A 23117-nucleotide genomic window follows, 5' to 3' on the forward strand; every position below is an offset into this window, starting at 1 on the left:
ATTTATTTCTCAATTGTCTGAGATAGTTAAACCTTTCTTCAAGCTCTTGAAAAAGAATGCCAAAGTCGAGTGGGCTACCGATTGTCAAAGGGCCTTTGAGGAAATAAAACAATACCTCTCTCATCCGCCGGTTCTGGTGCCACCTGTCCCTAGAGTGCCATTGATACTCTATTTGACTATTCATGATGAATCGTTGGGAGCCTTACTAGCTCAAAAGAGACCAAGTGATGATAAAGAATGTGCAATGTACTATCTCAGTAAGAAGTTTACTTCATCCGAAATAAATTACCTCAGAGTTGAAAAAACATGTGTGGCTTTAGTGTGGGTGTTATATCGCTTACGCCAATACACACTCCATCGTCGGATTCTGCTTGTAACTGAGAATGATCCTATCAAATATTTGCTGGAAAAACCTACGTTGGTTAGAAAGTTAGCAAAGTGGCAAGTTCTGGTGTCCGAATTCGACGTCCACAGCATGGCACAGAAATCCGTCAAAGGAAGAGCTATAGCTGACATGTTGGTAGAAAACTTTGAAAGGTCGGAAGACCATGATCAGTTAGATCCTATAGAATAGCACATTTTGGAAATAATGAGTGATAAGTGGACTATGTACTTCAATGGTGTCGTTAACCTGGCTGGTTCCGGGACTGGGGCAGTCCTTATCTCCCAGACGGGTCAGCACCACCCTGTGGCCGCCAAGTTGGTATTCCCTTGTACCAACAATGTCTCAGAATACGAAGCTTGCATACTGGGATTGCAATTGACCGTCGACATGAAAGTTAGGAAGCTGCAGGTTTACAGCGATTCCGCCCTCATCATTCTTCATACAGAGGGTCAATGGCGAACCCCCCATGACCCCAAATTGATCCCTTACCATGAATTCCTTGAGGAGTTAATAAAGGAATTTAAGGAGATTTCTTTTGAGTATTTACCCCAAGCGCAAAATCAGTTCGCCGATGCCCTGGCCACATTGTCATCAATGCTACAAGTCATGGAAGGGTTAGACATCGAGCCACTGAAAATCAAAATACTGACACGTCCGCTTTTACTGTTAGGCAATCGCGAATGAACCTGATGAGAAGCCGTGGTATTACGACATCATGAACTATCTTCAAAAGGGTGAATACCTTTATGGGAGTTAACTAGCGGATCAGAAGTACGTAAGGAAGCTAGCGTCGAAATTCTTCATCAGTGGCAATGCTCTTTACAAGAGGTCTTTTGACTCAATTTTGTTGAAATACGTTAATGCCAAATAAGCTAATCAGTTGATGAGAGAAATACATGAGGGCGAATGCGGTTCGCACATGAACGATCATCTTTTGGCCAGAAAAATTATGAGACTGGGTTACTTTTGGATGGCTATGGAAGCTGACTGTATTCAGCATGTTCGTTATTGCCATCGGTGCCAAATCTATGTCGATAAAATCAATGTGCCCCCGAATGAATTGCGCCAAATGCCTGAGCCATGGCTTTTCTCAATGTGGGGGATCGACATGATTGGGCCAATTAATCCTAAGGCTTCCAATGGACATTGCTTCATCTTGGTAGCCATCGATTACTTCACCAAGTGGATCGAGGTGAACTCATATGCCAATGTTACCGCCAAGAATGTGGCCAAGTTTATTCGCCGTGACATCATCGCTCGCTATAGAGTCTCGGAGGTGATCATTACTAATAACGGCTCAAATCTGAAACAAGGTTGTAGATGGCTTACTTGACGAGTTTCATATTTGTCACTTGAACTCCTCACCTTATCGTCCATAAATGAATAGAGCTGTGGAGGCAGCCAATAAGAACATAAAGAAGATCTTGTCAAAAACTGCCGATAACTATCGAGACTGGCATGAACGGCTGCCTTATGCGTACTTCGACAGGGGCGACTCCTTTCCCGCTTGTTTATGGTATGGAAGCGGTCTTACCCGTGGAAGTCGAAATCCCTTCATTAAGGATTCTCTCACAAGCTGAGCTCTCTGAGGAAGAGTGGACTCAACAGAGGTGGGATCAGTTGAACATGATCGATGAGAAGAGACTAAAGGCTTTATACCATGGTCAATGCTACCAAAAGCGAGTTGCAAAGTTCTTCAATCGCAAAGTCCGGCCTCGACATTTTGAAGCCGTAGATCTCGTGCTAAGGAAAGTGCTATCCCTCACACCAGAATTAGGTAGAAAGTTCGCTCCTAATTATGAGGGTCCATATGTCGTTAAAAAGGTTCTACTTGGGGGTGCCTTAGTTCTTGTAAAAATGGATGGCCAAGAGTTGCCAAACCCTGTAAACGCCGATTCAGTGAAAAAGTATTTTCCTTGAATGAAATCCAAGGCCCGAGAGCCATTTTCGATGCAATCCGAATCACTGTAGGTTATTCACATCATGCATATCATGCATATATGCACACATGTTTACTTTGTAGGTCCCAAACAATCCGCAAATTGATCCGCAAACGACTGAATCGTCCTAGCAAGCATCCAACAAGCCAAATGCGAAAGAGGGGGTTACCAAGTCATTAAGCCGCAGGTAAGTACCCTTTTTCTTAATGCCAAAAGAAGGTCGAATGGAAAATTTGCTTTGAAAAAAAAAAGAGGGTTTTTGACAGGTTTGAAAAAACAAGCATAAAAGTTGAAACTGTGAAAGCATACTTTTCACAAAAATTTTGGATATTGTCTTGATGCTCGGTGGATCGTTCATTTTGAATTGAAATTCCCCGTGGAGATTAACCAACTCAGGCGATCTCAGCAAAACGAGAGGAAACATGTTAATCATGCCAAGCGAGAAATACTTAGAATGAAGAAAGGCAAGCCATTCCCAAACACGTCCCATAAAAACTTTGAGAGTTGAGCGTGAAAAGATCATGTCTTAAGACGAGGGATTCATTCGCAAATAGTACATAGATCAAAGTGAAAAGAGGCATCTCTTTCATCCGTCCTACACACTACAGGTCCCTTTGAGCCTTTACACATTAAGAGTTTATAAAATTACCCCTGTCAAGAACCACCCCATAATAGGGTAAATTTGGAGATTTTGGTTGGCAATATTTGATGAAGAAGACGGGAAAGATTTCTTTGCTCTTACTTGCATCAATCCTTTAGTGGTAAGTTCAGGTGAATCCTTGTAGAAGCTCGAAGCATCCCAAAGTGAAGAAGAGCATTCATTTCTCTACCCAAACACTCATACCCTTTGTTCAGCCAAGTTGAGCATGAATATTCATTTCTAAAGCCCGGGTGGTGATTATCTCTATATACTGGGGCAAAACACGTGATTTACCAAGGCAATTGGTGCCCATGTGACAGCGTCTAAAAAATCTCGAAAGTCCTAGGAGCTCAAAATGTTCAAATGAGCAAAAGTCAAATGAAAGCTAGGGGGCATGAAAAAGCCGTGTGCCTGGTAAAAGCAAGGCCAATGTCTGTAAAAAAAAACGTGTCACATCCAGAGAATAGTTCTCTTGTAAAAAACGTCAAAAGCAAAATGCTTACAAAGAAGAAAGAAAGATCATGGGAAGTGCAAACACCGTTAGAGAAAAGAGCAAAGCTCATGTCAAAATGATTAACCAATGAACTTTCAAGACAAGTTGGGTTTCAAAAATCAATTGCCTTTGAAAAAGATCAGATGATATGGTGATGATGCCATGATAATCACCAACTCTTAAATCCCATTTGAAAAACTTGAGCCTTTCGAGCCTTTCATCAAACCAACGTTACAACCCTTTCCAAAGTCTCTTCTGATTGGGATGGTTCAAGAAGAAATTTGGACTTCCAAAGAAGCTACCGCCGGAAGGAGTGGGGGCAAGGTTGTCTTATCTCATTTTAAGGTTTCTTGACTTGTAAACCTGGCGGAGATGCTGATCGACAAGTATTTCATTTCCTAGTCGATAATGCTTATCCATTGTCGAAACCATAACTAAATCCATATTACGGCCCTTAAAAGACCTCTTGGATTGCTCAATGCATACTTATTGTGAATGATTCTCAAAGCCTTTGACACTGATAGTGTGAGGTATATAGAGAAAACATGCCTATTTCCCGCATCAATGGATGGGAGCAAACAGCCTTCTTTGAGAGCTTGCGAGAAGCCCTTTCTGACTAAGGAACTCTTGTTTGGCATATTAACGAACCCTTTTCATGAGCCAAGGTCTTTTTGACAAAGGTTTATCTCCTATGAGAATTTGATGATTAATGACATATCCCAAGCCCAATGGCAATTTTGTGATATTGAATGATGCTAAATGTTTTCTAAACAATTGAAACTAGTTTGATTTGCTCATGCCATCAACACTTTGTTAGTGATGCTATTCTTTTGATAGTGTCCTTCATGACGTCCAAATGATATCAATCTCGCCTGGTATGCTTTCCCTACCAAGGCATTTGTAATAACATATTCCGTTAGATGTGCAGTGGCCATTTCAGAATCTTCTTGATTGATAGATTTACAGCCTCGGAATTCCACGGCGAGCTTTCGCAGCCTGGAGCACCCCATCAATCTGGCGAGCTTTCGCAGCCCAGAGTCTGTCTTTTTCCTTGCCTAGTGAGCTTTCGCAGCTCGGAACACCCCATCGACCTGGCGAGCTTTCGCAGCCGAGAGTCTGTCTTTTTCCTTGCCCAGTGAGCTTTCGCAGCCCAGAGCACCCCATCAACCTGGCGAGCTTTCGCAGCCCAAAGTTTTTCTTTTTCCTGGCCTGGTAAGCTTTTGCAGCCCGGAGCACCCTATTAACCTGGAGGGCTTTCGCAGCCTAGAGTTTCTTTCTTTATATAGTGAGACTTCGTGTAGCCAAAAGCCCGTTCTTACATGGTATGGCTTCCTTTTCATTCAGCCACAAGCCCGTTAGTTGTCTCTCATGCATCTTCCCTTGCCCTCCATGAACAAAATTTAAGTGTCTTTTATCTTTAAAAGGAACTTACTCGAGCTCTCCTTCAAAGAAGGGCAGTTGTTGACACCTAAATTTTGCTTAATCATTTAGGGTTTTACCGCATAAAAAATTAGGGTTTAATTTTTAACCCCTAAACAAAAAATATTTTCACTAAATTGCATGGCATATAGACATTAGGTACATTTGCATTAATAGGGCCTATTAAAACATATTCATATTTAAAAAAAAATGTGTCTTTCCGGGCTAGGTCAATCGGCCCATTCTTTTTCTTTCCCTTTCTTTTTATTTTTCGTGCGGCCCATCTTTGTGTTCTTTTTTTATTTTTCGCGCGGGCCGGCCCTTTTTCCTTCGGCCCGACCCGCGCACTGTTCAACCTCCTCCCTCCCCAGTCAACATTTCTAAGCGTACGGGGGAGGAAGAGAAGAAATGGAACAGAAGCCAGAACTCGGAACAGAGGCAGAACAACGCAGAAGCCAAAGAGGTGGGGCGACAGCGCGATTTGCGGGTCGACAGATCGGCCGGCCATGGCAGGATGGCAGTGGCAGGGGCCATTCGAACCTGCCTGCTAGCCGGCTTTAAATCGAGGCTGGAATGAGAGATCGGGGGAGAGAGAGAGAGAGAGAGAGAGAGAGAGAGAGAGAGAGAGAGAGAGAGAGAGAGAGAGAGAGAGAGTGTGTGAGTTCGAGAACGTCGGAGAGTGAGATTCGAGGGGCGAACGGTCTCCTGTCCTCGACCGTCACGCCTCAACCGTGGTCGACGACGGTCCGGCGCATCCCGTTCCACGCGGTAGGTGACGAATCCGAGCCACTGTCGGGTTTTGTTTCGTGTGACCCAAGGCCGATTTCCCGAGGATTTCGGCTCGGAGGCGTGCGAGGCGACCGGAGGTAGTCTGATCTGTCAAGTTCGCCACTGTTCACTGTCGCCGAGCCGGATAGGGAGCGCCGCAGCCCCTTCCCCTATTTTAGCTTCTTTCCCCTATTCTTGGGCTCACTGGCCGGAGCTCGCGGCCGTCCGGCTTGCGCGAGTTCCGGCCCGTGATGCCTCGTGCTTGTTCTTTCTTCTCTGTGTGTCTTGTGTTGATGATTTCGGTCTATTTTGAGCCTCAATAGAGCCTAAAATCTCTCGTTTTCATCGCGCGCACCAACTGTTAGACGTTTTGCCTGAACCAAATTTCTTTGGTTTGTCTCTGTTCTGCTGCATTTTTGGGAGTGTCAGACGGTCCCGGCGTACCGCCGGTGGGCACGATGGTCCAGGCGTAGCCGCGAAAACGAGCAAATAGCCAGTCCCTCGTCGAGATCCGGCTGGTTCGCAGCCGCCCAACCCCTCGTCAGGGCTTGGGTGGTCTCAGTCAGCCGCCGATCACCATGGCAGTGATCTGGACGGAGGATGCCACTGCCCCTCGGTGGGGTGGCGATGTGGGCTGGCAACTAGGGTTGACGGGCGACGGTTGGGCACGGGCCCAGCCGCGTGGCCGGAAGGTCTCAGCCGTGAAGGCCGAACGCATGCTCTCCGTCGGGGCGATGGCCGGCGTTCGGGCGAGTCGGGTCGAACAAGCTAGTCGCAGCCATTAGGGTTTCCAGCGAGTCGGGTCAGCAGCTCATGGCCAGGTCGGGTTCGCGGGTTGCAACCTAGTAGGGTTTTGTTAGAGTTTGGGCCGATTTATGTTTATTTGGTGTTATTTGTTCTGGGCTTTTTAGTTTAAGAGTTAGAATGTGGCTTTTAGATTTTGGGCCATTTCGCGGGTGAACCGGATTGGTCAATTTGGGCTAGATTGTTATTTATTTTTTTATTTTTAGTGGGCTTTGGGCTTTTGATTGTTTTTTAAAAATGAAAAATTTCGGGCTGGGCCCTTTTCCTTTCCTTTAAAAAAAATTTTAAAAAATAATTCCGGACAAACCGGGCTCAATAAATGAGCCCGGTCTGGTTGTGGACCTAGGTCGACACACCCGGGTCAGTCCCGATCCGGGTCGGATGTGGAGATCTGACCTGGGTCCGTTTTATATTATTTTTAATATTAAAAAAATAAAAAAATAAAAAAAAATTCGAAAATAAAAATAAAATGTTATTTGGGCTTTGGAATTGGCTTTTCTTGCCATTTTGCGTGATTAGTGTCATTTTTTATTACATGTTGCTTGATTCATATACTTTAAATTGTGCATTTAATTTAACCTCGCATATGGTCGATTATGCATGTTAGGTTTAGGTATTGATTGTTGTTTTCCTTAGCTTAGTTAGAAATGAAATTTTGAGACTCTCGATTAGTGTGAACACGTTAGGCGGTGAATTGAACAAGATTAGGTACCGAAAGGGCACTAATTGGTCAATTAGTGTAATCAAGTTCCCGTACCCATTGAATCTTTGGTTCGTAGAAGTGAAGCATTTCTCCCGTGCTTTACTTGGGATATTTAATCGACCCACCAAAAACTGATTAGTGGTGACTCCTAGGTGAAATTGATTTCCATGTTAATAACTTAAACTGAAGTCGCGAATTGGTATGAGCTTGGGATAGCTCGAGCTAGGTTTAATTTAGTAATCCATTAGCCTTACCTCTTAGGCGGCGGGGTCGGTTCGAGGAGGTCGCGACACATTTGAGGAGCCCAAGTGAAGGGAGAGGGACCATAGTCTTGGTTTTGGATCGACTATCTTTTCACCCTGTATAATGCAAGGCCTTCTTACCGCGCTGTGGAATTTTGTAAGACAAAATTATCGAGCAAAATCTGATTGTCGATAGGAGAAGACTTTGATCTAATGGCGAGGATTAGTTTGCTCTCTCCCAATCGATGATGGGGAGAAGTATAAAAAAAGTTATAAACCTATTGCATTGGTATCAATTCAGTCATTAACCTTCAAGTGGACCAATCTAGTCCTAAACCTTTTCACATTGGTACAAATTGAGTCAATCCGTCCAATTTAGGCTGGAAATTGCTGACGTGGACACCGGCTGTCCAACGTGACATGGCTAGCACTGACATAGATATTTTTTTAAACATTTTTTCTTTTCTTTTTCCTTTTCTTTTCCTTCTTTTCTTTTTTTCTTTCTTTTTTCTTTTCCTTTTTCCTTATTTCCCTCCACCAATTGCCAGCCTCCATGACGACCCGTGAAGGTCGCTGGCGAGGCGAGGGACAAGGGCCAACGAGGGTTGGGTGCCTCACCCATGTGACGAGGGGACCCTCGCCCAGCCCTTGCCGGATGAATTGATCCGGAGATGGTTTCGTTAGAGCTTGGAAAAGGAAGAGTTCTCTTTACTACGGCCCTCGAAGTTCAATGGTGCTGGGAGCGAAACAGGGTTGTTTGAGGTGAGAGGATCGCTAGCCATAGTAAACCATTCCTTAGTGAGACATATTGAGGTTTGGGTCCGAGTAATAGCAAGTGGATGAAGAGATACAAGATTCACATCACAGCGTTTTCAGAGAATTTCTCGGACTGTGTGACACCAAGGAGGGTGAGATGTGCAGGTCAAATCGACGGTGAGATGATGCTAGTGAATTTCACGGGCAGGCATTGTTTCTCCTTCTATAAATCCCAAGAAGAGGAGGTCCTCTCGGGGATTCAACTTCGAGCACGTTCCTCATGTTCGTCTTCTTCATATCTTCGCCTTCATGCCCAGCCTTTGGCGAGGGCGGGATGAGGCTGCCCGTGGCTAGATCCGGCGAGGGGACCCTCGCCCAGCCCTCGCAGGCATGGACGCCCTCACCGACCATCACGCAGACTGGTGGAGCACTACAAAAAAACAAGGATTTAGCCACGGAAAATTAGCGACGAAAAATTATTTGTCGTTAATTTGCGACGAATTTTTTTTTCGTCGCTAATTTCCGACAAAAAAAGATTCATCACTAATTTGCGACGGAAAAAAATCCATCGCTAATTTTTGACGGAATTTGCCACCAAAAATTATTCGTCGCGAATTTGCGACGGAATTAGCGATGAATTTTTTTTCCATCGCTAATTTGTGACGAAAAAAAATTCGTCGCTAATTTGCGACGAAAAAAATTGGTCACTAATTTGCGACGGAATTTGAGATGAAAAAAAAATCCGTCGCTAATTTGCAACGGAAATTGCGACGAAAAATTATTCGTTGTTAATTTGCGACGGATTTAGTGACGAATTTTTTTTCGTCGCTAATTTGCGACGGAAAATAAATTAGTCGTTAATTGTCCCCCTCGCTACTTGTAATATACCCCCACCCCCAATTTCTCTCTCTCCCTGCTAATTCCTCATATCCCTCTTCGCCGTTCTCCCTCCCTCTCCCTATTTCATTTCTCTTGATAAACCTCTCTACGCACGCGCAAATCAGTCTCGGTAAAGCTTTTCTACCGGTAAGTATCATGGCTAATTTCGTGGCTAATTGGCGATGAAGACAGTTCGTCGCAAAACTATTCCTTGCTGGTCGCCGGTCTCGGTAAAGGTTTTTTTATTTTATTGACTTTTTTTCTCTCTTTTTTTCCTAACTTCTAACTTCGTCGCCGGTCGTCGGCCATGGGCGAGGCTGCTGGACCTCGCCCAGATCTGGGCGAGGTCGAGCGGCCTCGCCATGGCCGCTGCCGCTGGACCTTGCCGTCGCGGCGAGGTCGAGTGGCGACCATGGCGAGGCCGCTAGACCTCGCCCATGGCCGGCGAGGTCCAACTCGCCGGCCTCAACTGGTCGGGTGACCGGCGAAAAATATAATGAAAAAAAAATTCGAAAAAAATATTATTTAAAAAAAATCTGAAGTCATTTTTTTAGGTACGTGTCCATTTGAAAGTCTTGCAGATGAAGTGAACGTTGCAATTCTCATCAAATTGAGCACTTTGTACTACAAAAATTTCAGTCAAATACTTGGGTAAGTCTTCTTGACATGGTAATATTTTTATTATTTTCAATTTGAAAGTAATTGTTTTGTCAAAAACAAAATTTTAATTTTTAGAATTTTATGGTTTTAATTAAGAATATTAAACAGTAGATATGATATTTTTAATATTTTACTGAGATTTTTTTATTTTGATATAGACACAATGCAAAGAGGCAGAGCTTGGATGTATAATAAGAACTTACCTAGACGTCGAGGATTGACCGATGAGTTTCGTACTGGGTTGGAACTATTTTTGGACTTTGCTAGTAGTAAATATGAGTTAATGGATGGAAATAAGTTAAGATGTTCATGTAACAAGTGCAGTAATGGTAAATTTCATGTGTGTGATAAAGTTAGAGAACATCTTTATAGATTTGGATTTACTCCGAACTACTATAATTAGATTTGCCATGGTGAACCATTTATATCTGATGAAAGATATCGAAGAAGTGACCAATTTTCAGTGAGGGAAGAATGTAGCTATTATGACCAATTGAACTCATACCATAGGATGGTGATTGATGCAGCTAGTCAGAATTTTATTTCAGATTCGAACCATGCAAGTACTAATTTTACTCCTACACTTGAACAAGTACACACTAGTCATGCATCACAATTGGAAAAGATAGGAGTAACAGGTTTTGATGAGAATATGTGTAATGGAACATTTCCATCTAATCAGTTCTGGAAAGTATTGAAAGCAGTAGATGAACCTTTATGGACATGTTGTGACAACCACACTCAGTTATCAGTGACAGTAAGACTGTTAAATATCAAGGCAGAGCATAATGTGTCCGAGAATTGCTTCAACTCTTTTGTTGAAATAATGCAGGAAACAATGCCTCATGATAACATCATGCCAAGTGATTTTTACGATATAAAAAAGTTAGTGGATAACTTAGGTCTTCCAGTTGAAAGGATTGATGTATATAGTAGGGGTTGTATGTTATATTGGAGAGATGATGAAAATGCAGAATCTTGCAAATTCTGTAGCCAACCTAGGTACAAAATTAACAGGAGGCAGGGTCGTAATCAGAAGCGTAGACCATGCAAGCAAATGTTTTATCTGCCCTTAATCCCTAAATTGTAAAGGCTTTATTCATCTCAAGTCACTGCTGAACACATGACTTGGCATGCAAATCATGAAACAGAAGAGGGTCTAATGTGTCATCCTTCAGATGCAGAGGCATGGAAACATTTTGATAGAACATACCCTGAGTTTGCGATAGAGCCTCGAAACATCATGTTAAGTCTCTATGCTGATGGATTTGTCCCATTTGGGAAATCAGGAAAAAGTTATTCATGTTGGCCAGTTATATTAACTCCGTACAATCTTCCACCCGGTATGTGTATGAAGACACCTTATATGTTTTTGACATTGATCGTGACTGGCCTGCAAAATCCAAAAAAGTTGATAGATGTTTATATGTAACTATTGATTGAAGAGTTACAACGGCTATGGGATGAAGGTGTCGTTACGTATGATGTTTCTACTAATCAAACATTTGTAATGAAGGCTGTTCTTCTTTGGATGATAAATGACTTTCCAGCTTATGGAATGTTATCTGGATGGAGTACAGCTGGGATCTTAGGATGTCCGATATGTTTGGAGAGATCAAAGTCATTCAGATTAAGGCATGGTAAGAAGCCCAACTATTTTGACTGTCATAGACAGTTTTTGCCGACAAATCATACATTCAGAAGGAATAAAAAAAGAGTTCATCAAGAATAGGATTGAAAGAACACATCCACCATTGAGGTTGATCGATGATCAAATTTGGGAGCGAGTGCAAGACTTTCCAACTGTTGTTGAAAACCCTCATGGCACAACTATTGCGTACGGAAATATACATAAGTGGACTAAACACAGTATATTTTGGGACCTACCATATTGAAAGGCCCATCTTATTCATCATAATCTTGACATTATGCACATTGAAAAGAATGTTTTTGACAATGTCATAAATACTGTGATGGATGTAACTGGAAAAATAAAGGACAACTTGAATGCAAGAAAAGATATGAGAAATATTTGTGATCGGCCAACACTAGATGTGGATGCAAGCAGCAGGGGACCAAAACCAAAAGCAGTTTTTATATTGGATAAGGAGCAAAGACGAGTCGTTTGTCAATGGTTGAAATTTGTGCGATTTCCTGATGGATATGCTTCGAACATCGGGAGATGTGTTGATTTGAACGAATGCAAGTTGACAGGTTTAAAGAGTCATGATTGTCACATATTTATGGAAAGACTAATTCCAATAGCTTTCAAGAAACTTCTACCAAACTTTATATGGGGCGCCATTACAGAGTTAAGTAATTTCCTTCATGATATTTGCTCAACAGTGTTAAAAGCATCACACATGGAGAAACTAGAGAGAGACATTCCAATTATTATTTGCAACTTAAAAAGGATATTTCATCCATCGTTTTTTTATTCAATGGAGCATCTCTTAGTTCACTTGCCTTATGAGGCCAAAGTTGTAGGTCCCGTCCAATTTCGATGGATGTATCCATTTGAGAGGTAAAATATTTTTTAAAATAAATTTCAAAATACTTTATTATATATTATATTCTGATAAACTTATTTGTATTGCAAATAGGTTCTTATATCATTTGAAGAAAAAAGTGAAGAATAAAGCATGTGTTGAAGCTTCAATTTGCAATGCATATATTGTGGAAAAAGTGACAACATTTGGATCATACTATTTTGAGCCGTACGTGCAGTGCAAGAGGCGGAGAGCAGGAAGAAATGATGAGGGTCCCATTGATCCCAATTGCAAATCATTCTCTATTTTCAATTATCTCGATTGACCAAGTGGCGCATGTAAGTTTCGTTGCTTAACAGGCGAAGAACGGCTGGTAGCCCACACATATATTTTACTCATCTGTCCAGAAGTGGAGTCATACTTCGAGTAAGTGTACATTTACAAATATATGTATTGCGGGTCAAATATTTGCTAATATATAAATGCAAATTGTTAATAGGATTTTTCAAACTTCAATGTATGGACTACCACCAAATGAGTTTGACCGTTTGCGCGATGAAGAATTTGCAACATGGTTCAAAACATATGTAAGTTGCCTATGGACTAAAATCAAGTTATTAATATTTTATACATTATTTATTAAAACATATATTATTGACTTTGCGTGTGTAACCTTAGGTTCACAGTAATCATGATCAAGTTGAAGAGCAAGGATTGCTATATCATCTGTCATGGGGTCCAAAGTCAGCAGTACGAACTTGGCTAGCATATTTCATAAACGGGTATAATTTTCACACTCAAGAATATGGAATAGGAAAAGCCACAATGAATAGTGATGTGTGTGTTCGTTCATCCAATGCTAGCAGTTCAAAAGATGATTTTTATGGGTTGTTGGATGAAATCATAGAGATAGCATACCATGGACCATTAATGCGGGTTGTGTTATTTAAGGGCAAAAGGACACTATAAGTGCCATAAGTTGTGTACGGAGGTCACTTTGGTGCCATAACTTTTTTTTGGGTCACTTTGGTGCCATGTCGGAGGAAAAATGGATCACTTTAGTGACTCCGGCTAAAATTCTGGCCAAAAAGCTAACCTTGCATTTTTTATTTAAAAAAAGAGAGTGACGTGGATATTCGGTTCAAAATTTGATTTCCACGTGGACGAGCAAAATGACGTCGCTCAGTCAAAGGTCTTAGCATCGCGTTGTCGTTGTCATAGCGTCGCGAGTCACGCCCATTCTTCTGCTGTCTCCCTCGTCCAGTCGCCGTCGCCTATTGCTCGTCGCTCGTGGCGCCCTCATCCCATCGTCGTCGCCGTCGCCCGTCGCTCATGGCTCGTGGCGCCCTCATCCCGTCGCCATCGCCGTCTCTTGCCTTCCCCTCGTGGTCGGTCGGCGTCGCTCCATCATCCTGTGGACTGAGCATCACTCATCCCGTCGGCATCGGTCCCGTCTCTGTGGCAAATTACGAAGGTCAGTCTTCAAATAAGGGCTGTTAATTTCTATTTTGCTGAATTGATCGACACATTGTGCCTCATTGTGCCATGTTTCACTCAATTAATTGGTAGATTAGGGCTGCCTTCGGGATATTAGGGTTTGAAGTCGGAAATTAGGGCTCGAACTTGGGAAATTGGGGCTCAAACTTGAAATTAGGTCTTGAACTTCTGTAATTAAAGCTTGAACTTCATAAATTATGGCTAGTTGTTCGGATATTAGGGCTTGAAGTGGATTCGGTTGTGTTGGTGCCAGGCTGAGTATATGCGATAGACTGTGGTCTATGTGGGGACCTCTGTCATTGTCTCCCATGTGGTCTATTGGTAGCTTTTTCGATCTTGTCGACCATGTGGGGGACCTCCATGTAAAGCTGTGCTCTTTTTCCCATGTGGTGTGGTCCCAAAAGCTAAAATAATGACTTTTTTGGCCTTTTTCCTTCAATGCAAGGTCGACATGTAGGATAAAGACACAATTCTTGGCATCATTGTTCGTTATGGAGGAGAATTTGTCATCGGCACTGACGAGTGGGAATACTTTGGGTGACTTGAAGGTACTGTTTATTTCGATAGAAGCAAGCCAGCATATATTAATCTCGTGAGGGATATAGTTCAACAATTAAGATGCAAAATAGGAAGTTTGAATTATTGTGTTCCTGGAAAGAGCTTGAAGGACGGTATTAGAAACTTTCATGATGATAATGGTGTTAAGCATATCATCTACCATTATCTTCATGGAAAAGAAGCTATTGTGTATGTTGAGTCCTATAGTGATGGTGAATCTGATGAAGGGGCTGAGGGAGGAGACGTAGGGATGGTGCTGCTTTACCTAGTACTCAGGTTGGTGCTAGTTCTATTATAGATGAAGCTGGACATGAGAGGCAAGAGAGGGAGGAGAGGGAGGCATGCCGTGCAACGAGTGAAGAGTTCACTGGATTATCGTGGGAAGTTGCTGCATCTAGTGAATCAGATGATGAGGGTGTGGCAAATGTAAATTTCCCAAGTGATGATGACGATGAGGAACTTGCACAGTCAAGGCAAAAGCAAAGTGAATTTGGGAGAAAATCAGTAGCTGCACTTGGAGGATTGCATGAAGCTGAACCAGGACATAGAATTGATGGAGCTCTAGCTGAAGGTAACGACACTGATTATGAAGAAAGTGGCTCTGATGAACAAAATGATAGTTCTGAAAATTAGCATGAAGATGATGATCCCGTTGTGCGCAGAAGGAAACGTAAGTATTCGTTCTATGATCCTGACTCTTCTTCTTCTATGTTGACTGTAGGTATGAAATTTTCTGATGCCAAACAGTTCAAAGAAGGGATTATCAAGTATTCAATAGCTGAATAGAGGAGTCTTCAGTTCACTCGAAATATAAAGGACTATGTTAGAGCAAAGTGTTCTCAACCTAGTTGTTCGTGGAAGATATATGGCGCACGTTCAAAGAGGAACGGGTTATTCCAAACTAGGTCACTTCAGGAGGAACATACTTGTTCCATCATGTTTGACAACAAAAGGGTAACGAGTGCTTGGTTGTCGAAGCACTTCTTCAATGCCATTAAAGCGATGCCTGATGTGAAATGTCCTCAGCTGAAGCAATTGGTGAGGGAGCAGGTATGGATTAATGTGTCACTCAATCCGTGCAAAAGAGCCAAGCAGAAGGTGATGAAAAAACTTCTAGGGAGGTACAAGGAAGAATATGGTCAAATTTGGGAATATGCTAGAGAATGTAGGCTGCAAAACCCGGGTAGTCGAGTTTATGTTAAGGTTGTGGAGCGGCCACTGCCTAACCATAGGACTAACTTTGACCGAATTTATATTTGCTTTGATGCATGCAAGCGAGGATTTGTTGCTGGTTGTAGACGAGTCATAGGGTTAGATGGATGTTTCTTGAAGGGCGTGTGTAAGGGAGAATTGTTGGCTGCCATTGGGAGGGATGGCAATAACCAGATGTTTCCAATTGCTTGGGCTGTTGTGAAGGTAGAGAACAAGGACACTTGGTCGTGGTTCATGAAAAATTTGATGGCAGACATTGAGATCACTAATGGAGGATGTTGGGCATTTATGAGCGACCAACAAAAGGTAATGCTAGTGCAACTGCACAAACAATATTTATGACATATTTTATCTTGCACATGCCTTTATTAATGCCTTGATGTATGAATTCTTGTAGGGACTTCTTCCTGCTCTAGCTGAGTTGATGCCATTTGCTGAATATAGGATGTGTGCGAGGCACATATATGCAAACTGGGCAAAGATCTACAAAGGGGAGAAACTACAGAAGCAATTTTGGATGATAGCTAAGAGCACTAACATGGCTGATTTTAGAATTCACAAATAGCAGATGCTTGACTTGATGAAGGATGGTTATGAAGCACTTTTCCAAACTAAACCCAAGCATTGGTGCAAGGCCTTCTTCAGTGAAGAATTCAAGAGTGATATCATCGATAACAATCTCAGTGAAGCCTTCAATGGCAAAATTTTAGAGGCGAGATGCAAACCAATCATTAGCATGCTTGAGGATATTCGAGTGATAGTCATGACAAGGCTGCAAAAACAGAGAGATGAGGCTGCGAAGTGGACTAGACAGTGTGGTCCTAGGATTGCTAAAAGATTGGATGACAACTTAGCGAGTAGTAGGTTCTGTCATCCTATCTAGAATGGAGATGATGGCTATGAGGTCATGGAAAAGACAGACAAGTTTGTTGTCCAATTGGACAAAAGAAAGTGCTCATGTCAAGCTTGGCAACTTTTTGGAATTCCCTGCGCAGATGCCATTTGTGCCATCCAAGCGAAGTACCAAAATCCCGAGGAATACCTGCATGGTTGCTACCACAAAAGCACATATCTTGCTGCGTACTAGTACATGATGCAACCTATTAGAAGTACAAAATTCTAGGAGCCGACAAATCATGAAGCCCCTCATCCTTTGCCACTTAAGAAGAAAATAGGAAGGCCTAAAAGGAGATGGAGAAAGCAAGAGGGAGAGCCTGGAAGTAAGAAGATGAGTAGGTCAGGTGCAAAGATGAGATGCTCATATTGTCGTGAGAAAGGTCACAACAAAAGTGATTGTCATTCGAAGAAGCAATTGATGTTGCTTCAACGGTCAAGTGGAGGGACTCAAATTGGATCAAGTGCGGCCAAAGATAAGAACCGTGAAGGGGTCTTTGAAAGGCCTACTGGAGGGCCAGCTGATAGGCATGCTGATTGTCTAGCTGAAGGGCTGCTGAAGGCCAAGTTCAAGAACCAGCTGAAGAGCCAACTAGAGGCCTAGGTTCAAGGGCAACCTCCTCCTCGACTGTTGTACAGGCTAGGAGAAAATATCCAGTAAGCTATTCAGTATATGTATTTGTATTAATCTTTGGTGAGCAGACTTTGGCTTTAGTTGACATTGTTTTGTCCTTATCAGGTGAGAAGAAGACCAACTGAACAAGCAGCTCAGATTCCTCAAAGTGAGGCACCATATCAAACAAGAGGGGTCCTCGGCAGAAGATTAAGGTAATATGGTTATGGAATTTATACGGACTTCGATACTGGAATGACTATTTTGCATGTAAATTTTGTACATCTCATGCATTTCATTTTTGAGTTTTTCACTTTCATGACAATATTACTTCTTCTCATCCATGATTATGTTGTTATAGCCTGGAAGGAGTTAAGAGGTTCTCATATCTCAAGTTGGCCCAAGCCAAGAGTCAAGGGCCACACAAAAAAAAACCCAACCAACGTCGCAAGCGGCTGGTCTGAAGAGAAAAAGGGTGACTGCAGAGAAGAGTGTTCGTAAACGGCCACTAACAACGAATCCAACACTAGTTCCTGATCAGCCAGCACATGCTGACAGCTCCAAAACAGCCATCAACACCAGTAAGAGGAAGACAGTTGCTGCGCCAAAGAAGAAATCTCAAGCAAGAAGGCCAGTAGAACAACCTGCTGATCCGACAGTTGAAAAAGATGCAGCTGGAGCAGTTCAAGAAGAAGCAGCTCTAGCTGTTGAAGAAGATGCAGCTCAAGCAGTTCAAGAAGAAGCAACTCCAGTTGTTGAAGAAGATGCAGCTCCAGCAGTTCAAGACGAAGCAGCTCCAGATATTGTAGAACCTGCATCTTCAGAAGAACAACCTGCAGCTCTTCCAGTTCGAAAGAGTTAAAAAATTATGAACCAATTCAAGAAGCTGTTGAAAGGAAAAGGAAAGGGTGGACTTATCACTATTGACTAATGGGAGGGTGTTGAAGTGGTTGTTAGTTTTTGTGACATTAGGGAGGTTTACCATATTGACTAATGGGAGGTTGATTTTTTGTGGTCGTGAAATGTTATTGACTAATGGGATGTTGTGCATAATGACTAAATTCGATGTTTACCATAATTAAGGTGGTTGTGATTTCCATATTTTTGCACAAGTGTTTGTCCTGTTTTAGTATAGTACTGGTGTAGTGGGGCGCTTGCAAGTTGCACCAGTAAGTTAATATTCAAAGAAACTGGTTCAGTATGTGCTGTTTGACACTGAAATGCAGTTGGTGGGGAGGGTGGGAATTGGTGCTGCCAGTGCTGGTTTTTTGTGCTATTTTCAGGTGCAGTATGGTGCTTGTACTAGCTGCTGATTTTGTGTTGTTTGGGAGTGTAGTATGATGTTTGCACCAACTACTGATTTTGTACTGTTTGGGAGTGCAGCATGGCAGTTGCTGATTTTGTCATGTTTGGGAGTGCAGTATGGTGTTTGGACCAGCACGCTAGCACGTGCTGGTGCAAGCATTTTGAACCAATTTTTTAAATGGTTTGGGGGCTATTTCGTGTTGGTGATTGAATATGGTTTAGGAGCTGTTTGAACCAGTTTATGAGTATGGTTTGGGGTGGTTTGGTGCTGGTACAGTTACTGCTTTGGTCCTGAAATGATCTGGTTTAAAGATTGATTTGTTGGAACCAAAGTCTTCCCTTTTCAAAGAAACACACGGCATGACACTTAAGTGATCCACTTTCGGCTACAATTGGCACTTAAGTGATTACTTTTGAACCACGACTGGAACTTAAGTGATCACTTTTGAACCACGACTGGAACTTAAGTGATCTCGATTATAAATATTTGGCACTAAAATATCAACTGCTGAACTTGTGACGACTCCATGATTTACTGCTACGCAGAGTTGCAGCACTTGCAGTACCTTATTTTCCAGTAGTGAGCCTTACTCCATAATATGCAACCATCTAACCAGATGAAAAAATGCAGCAAATGAGCAAGTGAATATGCAGCAAATGAGGAAGTGCAGCAAATGAGTAAAAATATGCAAACAAATGAGGAAGTGCAAGCAAATGAGAAAAATATGTCGCCAATGAGGCAAAACCGCATCAAAATATGCAGCAATAAAATACTAAGCAACTCAAGATTGAGAACCAATAAATTCCAACATTCCATTTGTCATAGATTGCAGCAAACCTCTTGTTACATACGTAAATTGCAGCAAACTAATAAGACAACCATAGCTACAAATTGCTGAATACAAGTACATAGTACAAGCCTATCTTAAATTATGGTAGACTAAGAAACTTTTGCTCATCACTGACATTACATTTGACCATAAAATAGGCTATAAAAAATATCAATAACACAATCAACAATCAATAACACTTTCTTTCAATTTTCATCCTTCGAACTTCCTTCTTCAAATAGTTGGCCAGAGATGCTAAAGCCTTCATTTCAGCTTGCAATGAGTCGACATTGTCCAACTTGTCCATTAATGTAGGTGGAGGTTAATGTCAAGCTTCAAGTAGCTTCACTATCACCTTTGTTGCTCGATCTGAAAATTTCGCATCAACCCACTTGAAAAATTTGCACTTCGAGCCTTCTCTATACCTGGTGCATCCATGGAATCTTCTCCCGAGGTTCAATCGAGTCCAAGATGTTCTTCTTGGACTCGGTAACCCACAATAGCAGAAGAACCGGCCTTCTTCTTCACTTCGTTCAAACGAGTTTGAGCCGCTAGTGAAGCTCTTGCCATCCATTTGCAACCTTCAGCTATCAATTTCGAGGAAAACAGGGAAATAATATATGTCCGGTTAGGGTTTGCAATTGGGGAATATGTCCAATTAGCTGATTTAGGGTTCTTAAATTAGGGGGAGAAGGTTGAACGGCATCGTTTTCGCTATAAGGGCTGACTGGACTCTCCAGCCAGTCACATCAGCATCAGATATTAATAAAAAAGCACCACGTCAGATTTTCCGGCGAGCCATGTCAGCATTGGCACTAAAGTGATCGTTTTTCAAAAAAGTTGATACCAAAGTGATCCGAAAAAAAGTTATGGCACCAAAGTGTCCTCCGTACACAACTTATGGCACTTATAGTGTCCTTTTGCCGTTATTTAAGTGCATGTGGTTTGACCCCATCAAAGAAATGAAGGTGCGTACGAAGTTTAATTTGGTTGAAATAAATCACAAGAAAAGGTATATGAAATATGAACCATTTGTGTTGGCACAATAAGCAATTCAAGTATATTATGCATCATATCCTAGTTTGAAACGTGACAAAACTGATTGGTGGGCTGTATGTAAAATCAAAGCACGAAGAAAAATCGAGGAACACTGGAAGGATTCAACATATCAACAAGAGGAAGTTTGTAACACGATTGAAACTGAGGAATATAACATTCCAACTTTACGAGATCCATGTGGAGCAATGATAGATGTAGATCTAACTGAAATTCGCGAATCAAATTTAGAAGGTGTTGTAGAATCTGATTTTGAGACAGAGGATGATGATGATGATGATGATGATGATGCTCATGAAGAAGATCAAGATCAAGACGAAGACGAAGACGAAGACGAAGGTGAAGATGAAGATTATGATTTTTGAGACTTTTTACTAATTATAACGTAATTATTATTGTTATTATTATTATTGTGACATGAGTTTATTGTTGTTGTTGTTGTTATTATTTTTATTTTTATTATTGTTATTATTATCGTTATTATTATCGTTATTATTAATATCGTTATTATTATTGTTGTTGTTGCTTATTATTATTGCTATTATTGTTATTATTGTTAATGAAAAGTTATTGTCGAGAAATTCGTCGCCAAATGGCGACAAGTCAAATACTATTCGTGCGATGACATTTGCGATATTTTATTTTCCATTGAATTTGGATCGTCACTAATTGACAAAATTAGCGATGACATTTGCGATATTTTTATTTGTTGAATGGTTAAAAGGCCGTCGCTAATTTTGTCGGGAAATTTTTATTTGATGAATTGTTAATATGAAAGATCGTCCCCGTCGCTATTCCGTCGCAAATTAGTGACGGATTTGAATTCGTCCCTAATTTGCAACGGAATTAGCGACGAAAATAAAGTCTCGCGGCACTTGCAATGCCCGACGGATTTTGCCACGGAAATGAGTTCTCCTTGCTCACCCGAATAATTTCATTTATTTTCGTGGCTAAATCCGTGGCTAATTTTTTTTTCCATGGCAAATTAGCCACGGAAAAAAAATTAGTCGGGTGCGTAGGGAGACTTCATTTCCGTGGCTAAATCCATGGATAATTAGCCACGGAAAAAAAATTGTGCGGAGTGATTTTTTTTCGTGGCAACATCCGTGGCAATAAATTTGTTTTCCGTGGCAAAAAATTAGTCGGGTGTGTGGGGAGACTTCATTTCCATGGCAAAATCCGTGGCAAATTTGCCACAGAAAAAAGATTGTGCGAGGTGAATTTCTTTCCGTGGAAAATTTGCCACGGAAAAAAATTAGTAGGGTGTGCGGGGAGATTTCAGTTCCGTGGCAAAATCCGTGGCAAATTTGCCACGGACAAAAAATTGTTTGGGGTGAATTTTTGTCCGTGGCAGATTTTGCCACAGACAAAAATTGTTCGGGGTGAATTTTTTTCCGTGACAAAATCCGTGGCAAATTTGCCACGGATTTTGCCACGGACAAAAATTGTTCAGGGTGAATTTTTTGCCACGGATTTTGCCACGGAAAAAAAAAATGTGCGGGGTGAATTTGTTCCCATGGCAAAATCTGTGGCAAATTTGCCACGGAAAAAAAATTAGTTGGGTGTGCTTGGAGATTTCAGTTCCGTGGCAAAATCCGTGGCAACGGACAAAAAATTGTTCGGGTGTGCGGGTAGATTTCAGTTCTGTGGCAAATTTGTCACTGATTTTGTCACAGAAAAAAATTAGTCAGGTGTGCGGGGAGATTTCAGTTCTGTGGCAAATTTGCCACGGACAAAAAATTGTGTGGGGTGAGTTTTTGTCCTTGGCAAAATCGGTGGCAAATTTGCCACCGATTTTGCCACGGACAAAAAATCGTGTAGGTAGATTTGTTTTCCGTGGCTAAATCCGTAGCAAATTTGCAACGGATTTTGCCACGGACAAAAAATAAGGGTTTACTGCGACAATTTCATAGTTCGATTCTAATTTGCCGCGATAAATTTAAAATTCGTGGGTAATATCGTCGCAAATTAGCCACGAATTTTATTCCGTGGCTAATTTCGGCTGAAATTAGAAAAACGGCGTCGTCTTCGTTTGCGGGTTTTCTCTGTCTCTCTTCTCCGTATCTCTCGCTTCTCTGTCTCTCTTCTCTTTTCTCTTCTCTCTCTCTCTCTCTCTCTCTGGCAAAAAATTTAGGGTTTTCTCTTCTCTTCTCTGTCTCTCTCTCGATCGATCAATTGGCGACGGATTCTGACGAGTCGACAACCTTCGGTGGACAACAGAGGGGAACCCTTCGGCGGACAACATAGGGGAACCCTTCGGCGGAACGGCTAAACCCTTCGGCGAAACGGCGGAACCCTTCGGCGGACAACAGAGGACCCGGCGCAAGCATGAGGACCCAGCGCAACCGCTTGACCCACCGCGAGGACCCAACCACGAGGTACATTCTCTAAATTTTTTGCACTTTGGGTCTTGCGCGAGCGCCGTTTTTAGATGTTCGGTTTAGGGCAGAGATTGTTCGGTCTCGAGCGAGCACTTTGGGTCTCGGGCTGCTGCTTCTGTTCTGTTTTTAGATGTTCGGTCTAGGGCGGAGATTGTTCGCTCAACCCACTGCTTCTGTTTTAGCTGCTGCTGCTTCTGCTTCTTTCAATTTGTGGCGAATTTGATTCGACTTTGAATGTATTGTTATGTTGGTGGTGGAATTTCCGGCGAATTTGTTCTGTTCGCCAAATGGAAATGGGCTGAAATTTGGTTGAATTTGGGTTGAAATTTGGTCGGAATGGGCTGAAATTTGGTCGGCAAAGTGGAAACGGCCCGCTGATCAAATAACACAGCCTTTGGCTGTGATGCATGTCGTTTTTTGGCGTTTCGGAGTCGTTTAGATGAGTTTTTGACCAAAAAACTATTTTGTTTGAACCGTAATTTCTGTTCGGATTTAGTTTTTTTTGGCGTTTCGGAGTCGTTTGATTGTTTTTTGGCATTTCGAAGTCATTTAGATGAGTTTTTTAGCAAAAAACTATTCTGTTTGAACAGTAA

The 23117-nt window shown here is 42.0% G+C and overlaps 2 protein-coding genes across 2 annotated transcripts; both read left to right on the forward strand.

Moving 5' to 3' along the window:
• The first annotated feature begins 589 nt into the window (after nucleotides 1–589).
• Nucleotides 590–1069, forward strand: LOC115694194 (uncharacterized). Its single transcript, XM_030621321.1, has one exon. It carries the CDS (start codon nucleotides 590–592, stop codon nucleotides 1067–1069), a length of 480 nt encoding a protein of 159 aa, XP_030477181.1.
• A 14550-nt stretch (nucleotides 1070–15619) lies between these two features.
• On the forward strand, nucleotides 15620–16355 carry LOC130139887 (uncharacterized). Its single transcript, XM_056317837.1, has 2 exons — nucleotides 15620–15751; nucleotides 15843–16355. Exons 1-2 carry the CDS (start codon nucleotides 15620–15622, stop codon nucleotides 16008–16010), a joined length of 300 nt encoding a protein of 99 aa, XP_056173812.1. The 3' UTR covers nucleotides 16011–16355.
• The last annotated feature ends 6762 nt before the right edge of the window (nucleotides 16356–23117 follow it).

This window comes from Syzygium oleosum, unplaced genomic scaffold, assembly GCF_021117445.2.
Source record: "Syzygium oleosum isolate NSW1041296 unplaced genomic scaffold, Sole_v2.1 Sole_v2.14, whole genome shotgun sequence".
NCBI classification, from domain to species: domain Eukaryota; kingdom Viridiplantae; phylum Streptophyta; class Magnoliopsida; order Myrtales; family Myrtaceae; genus Syzygium; species Syzygium oleosum.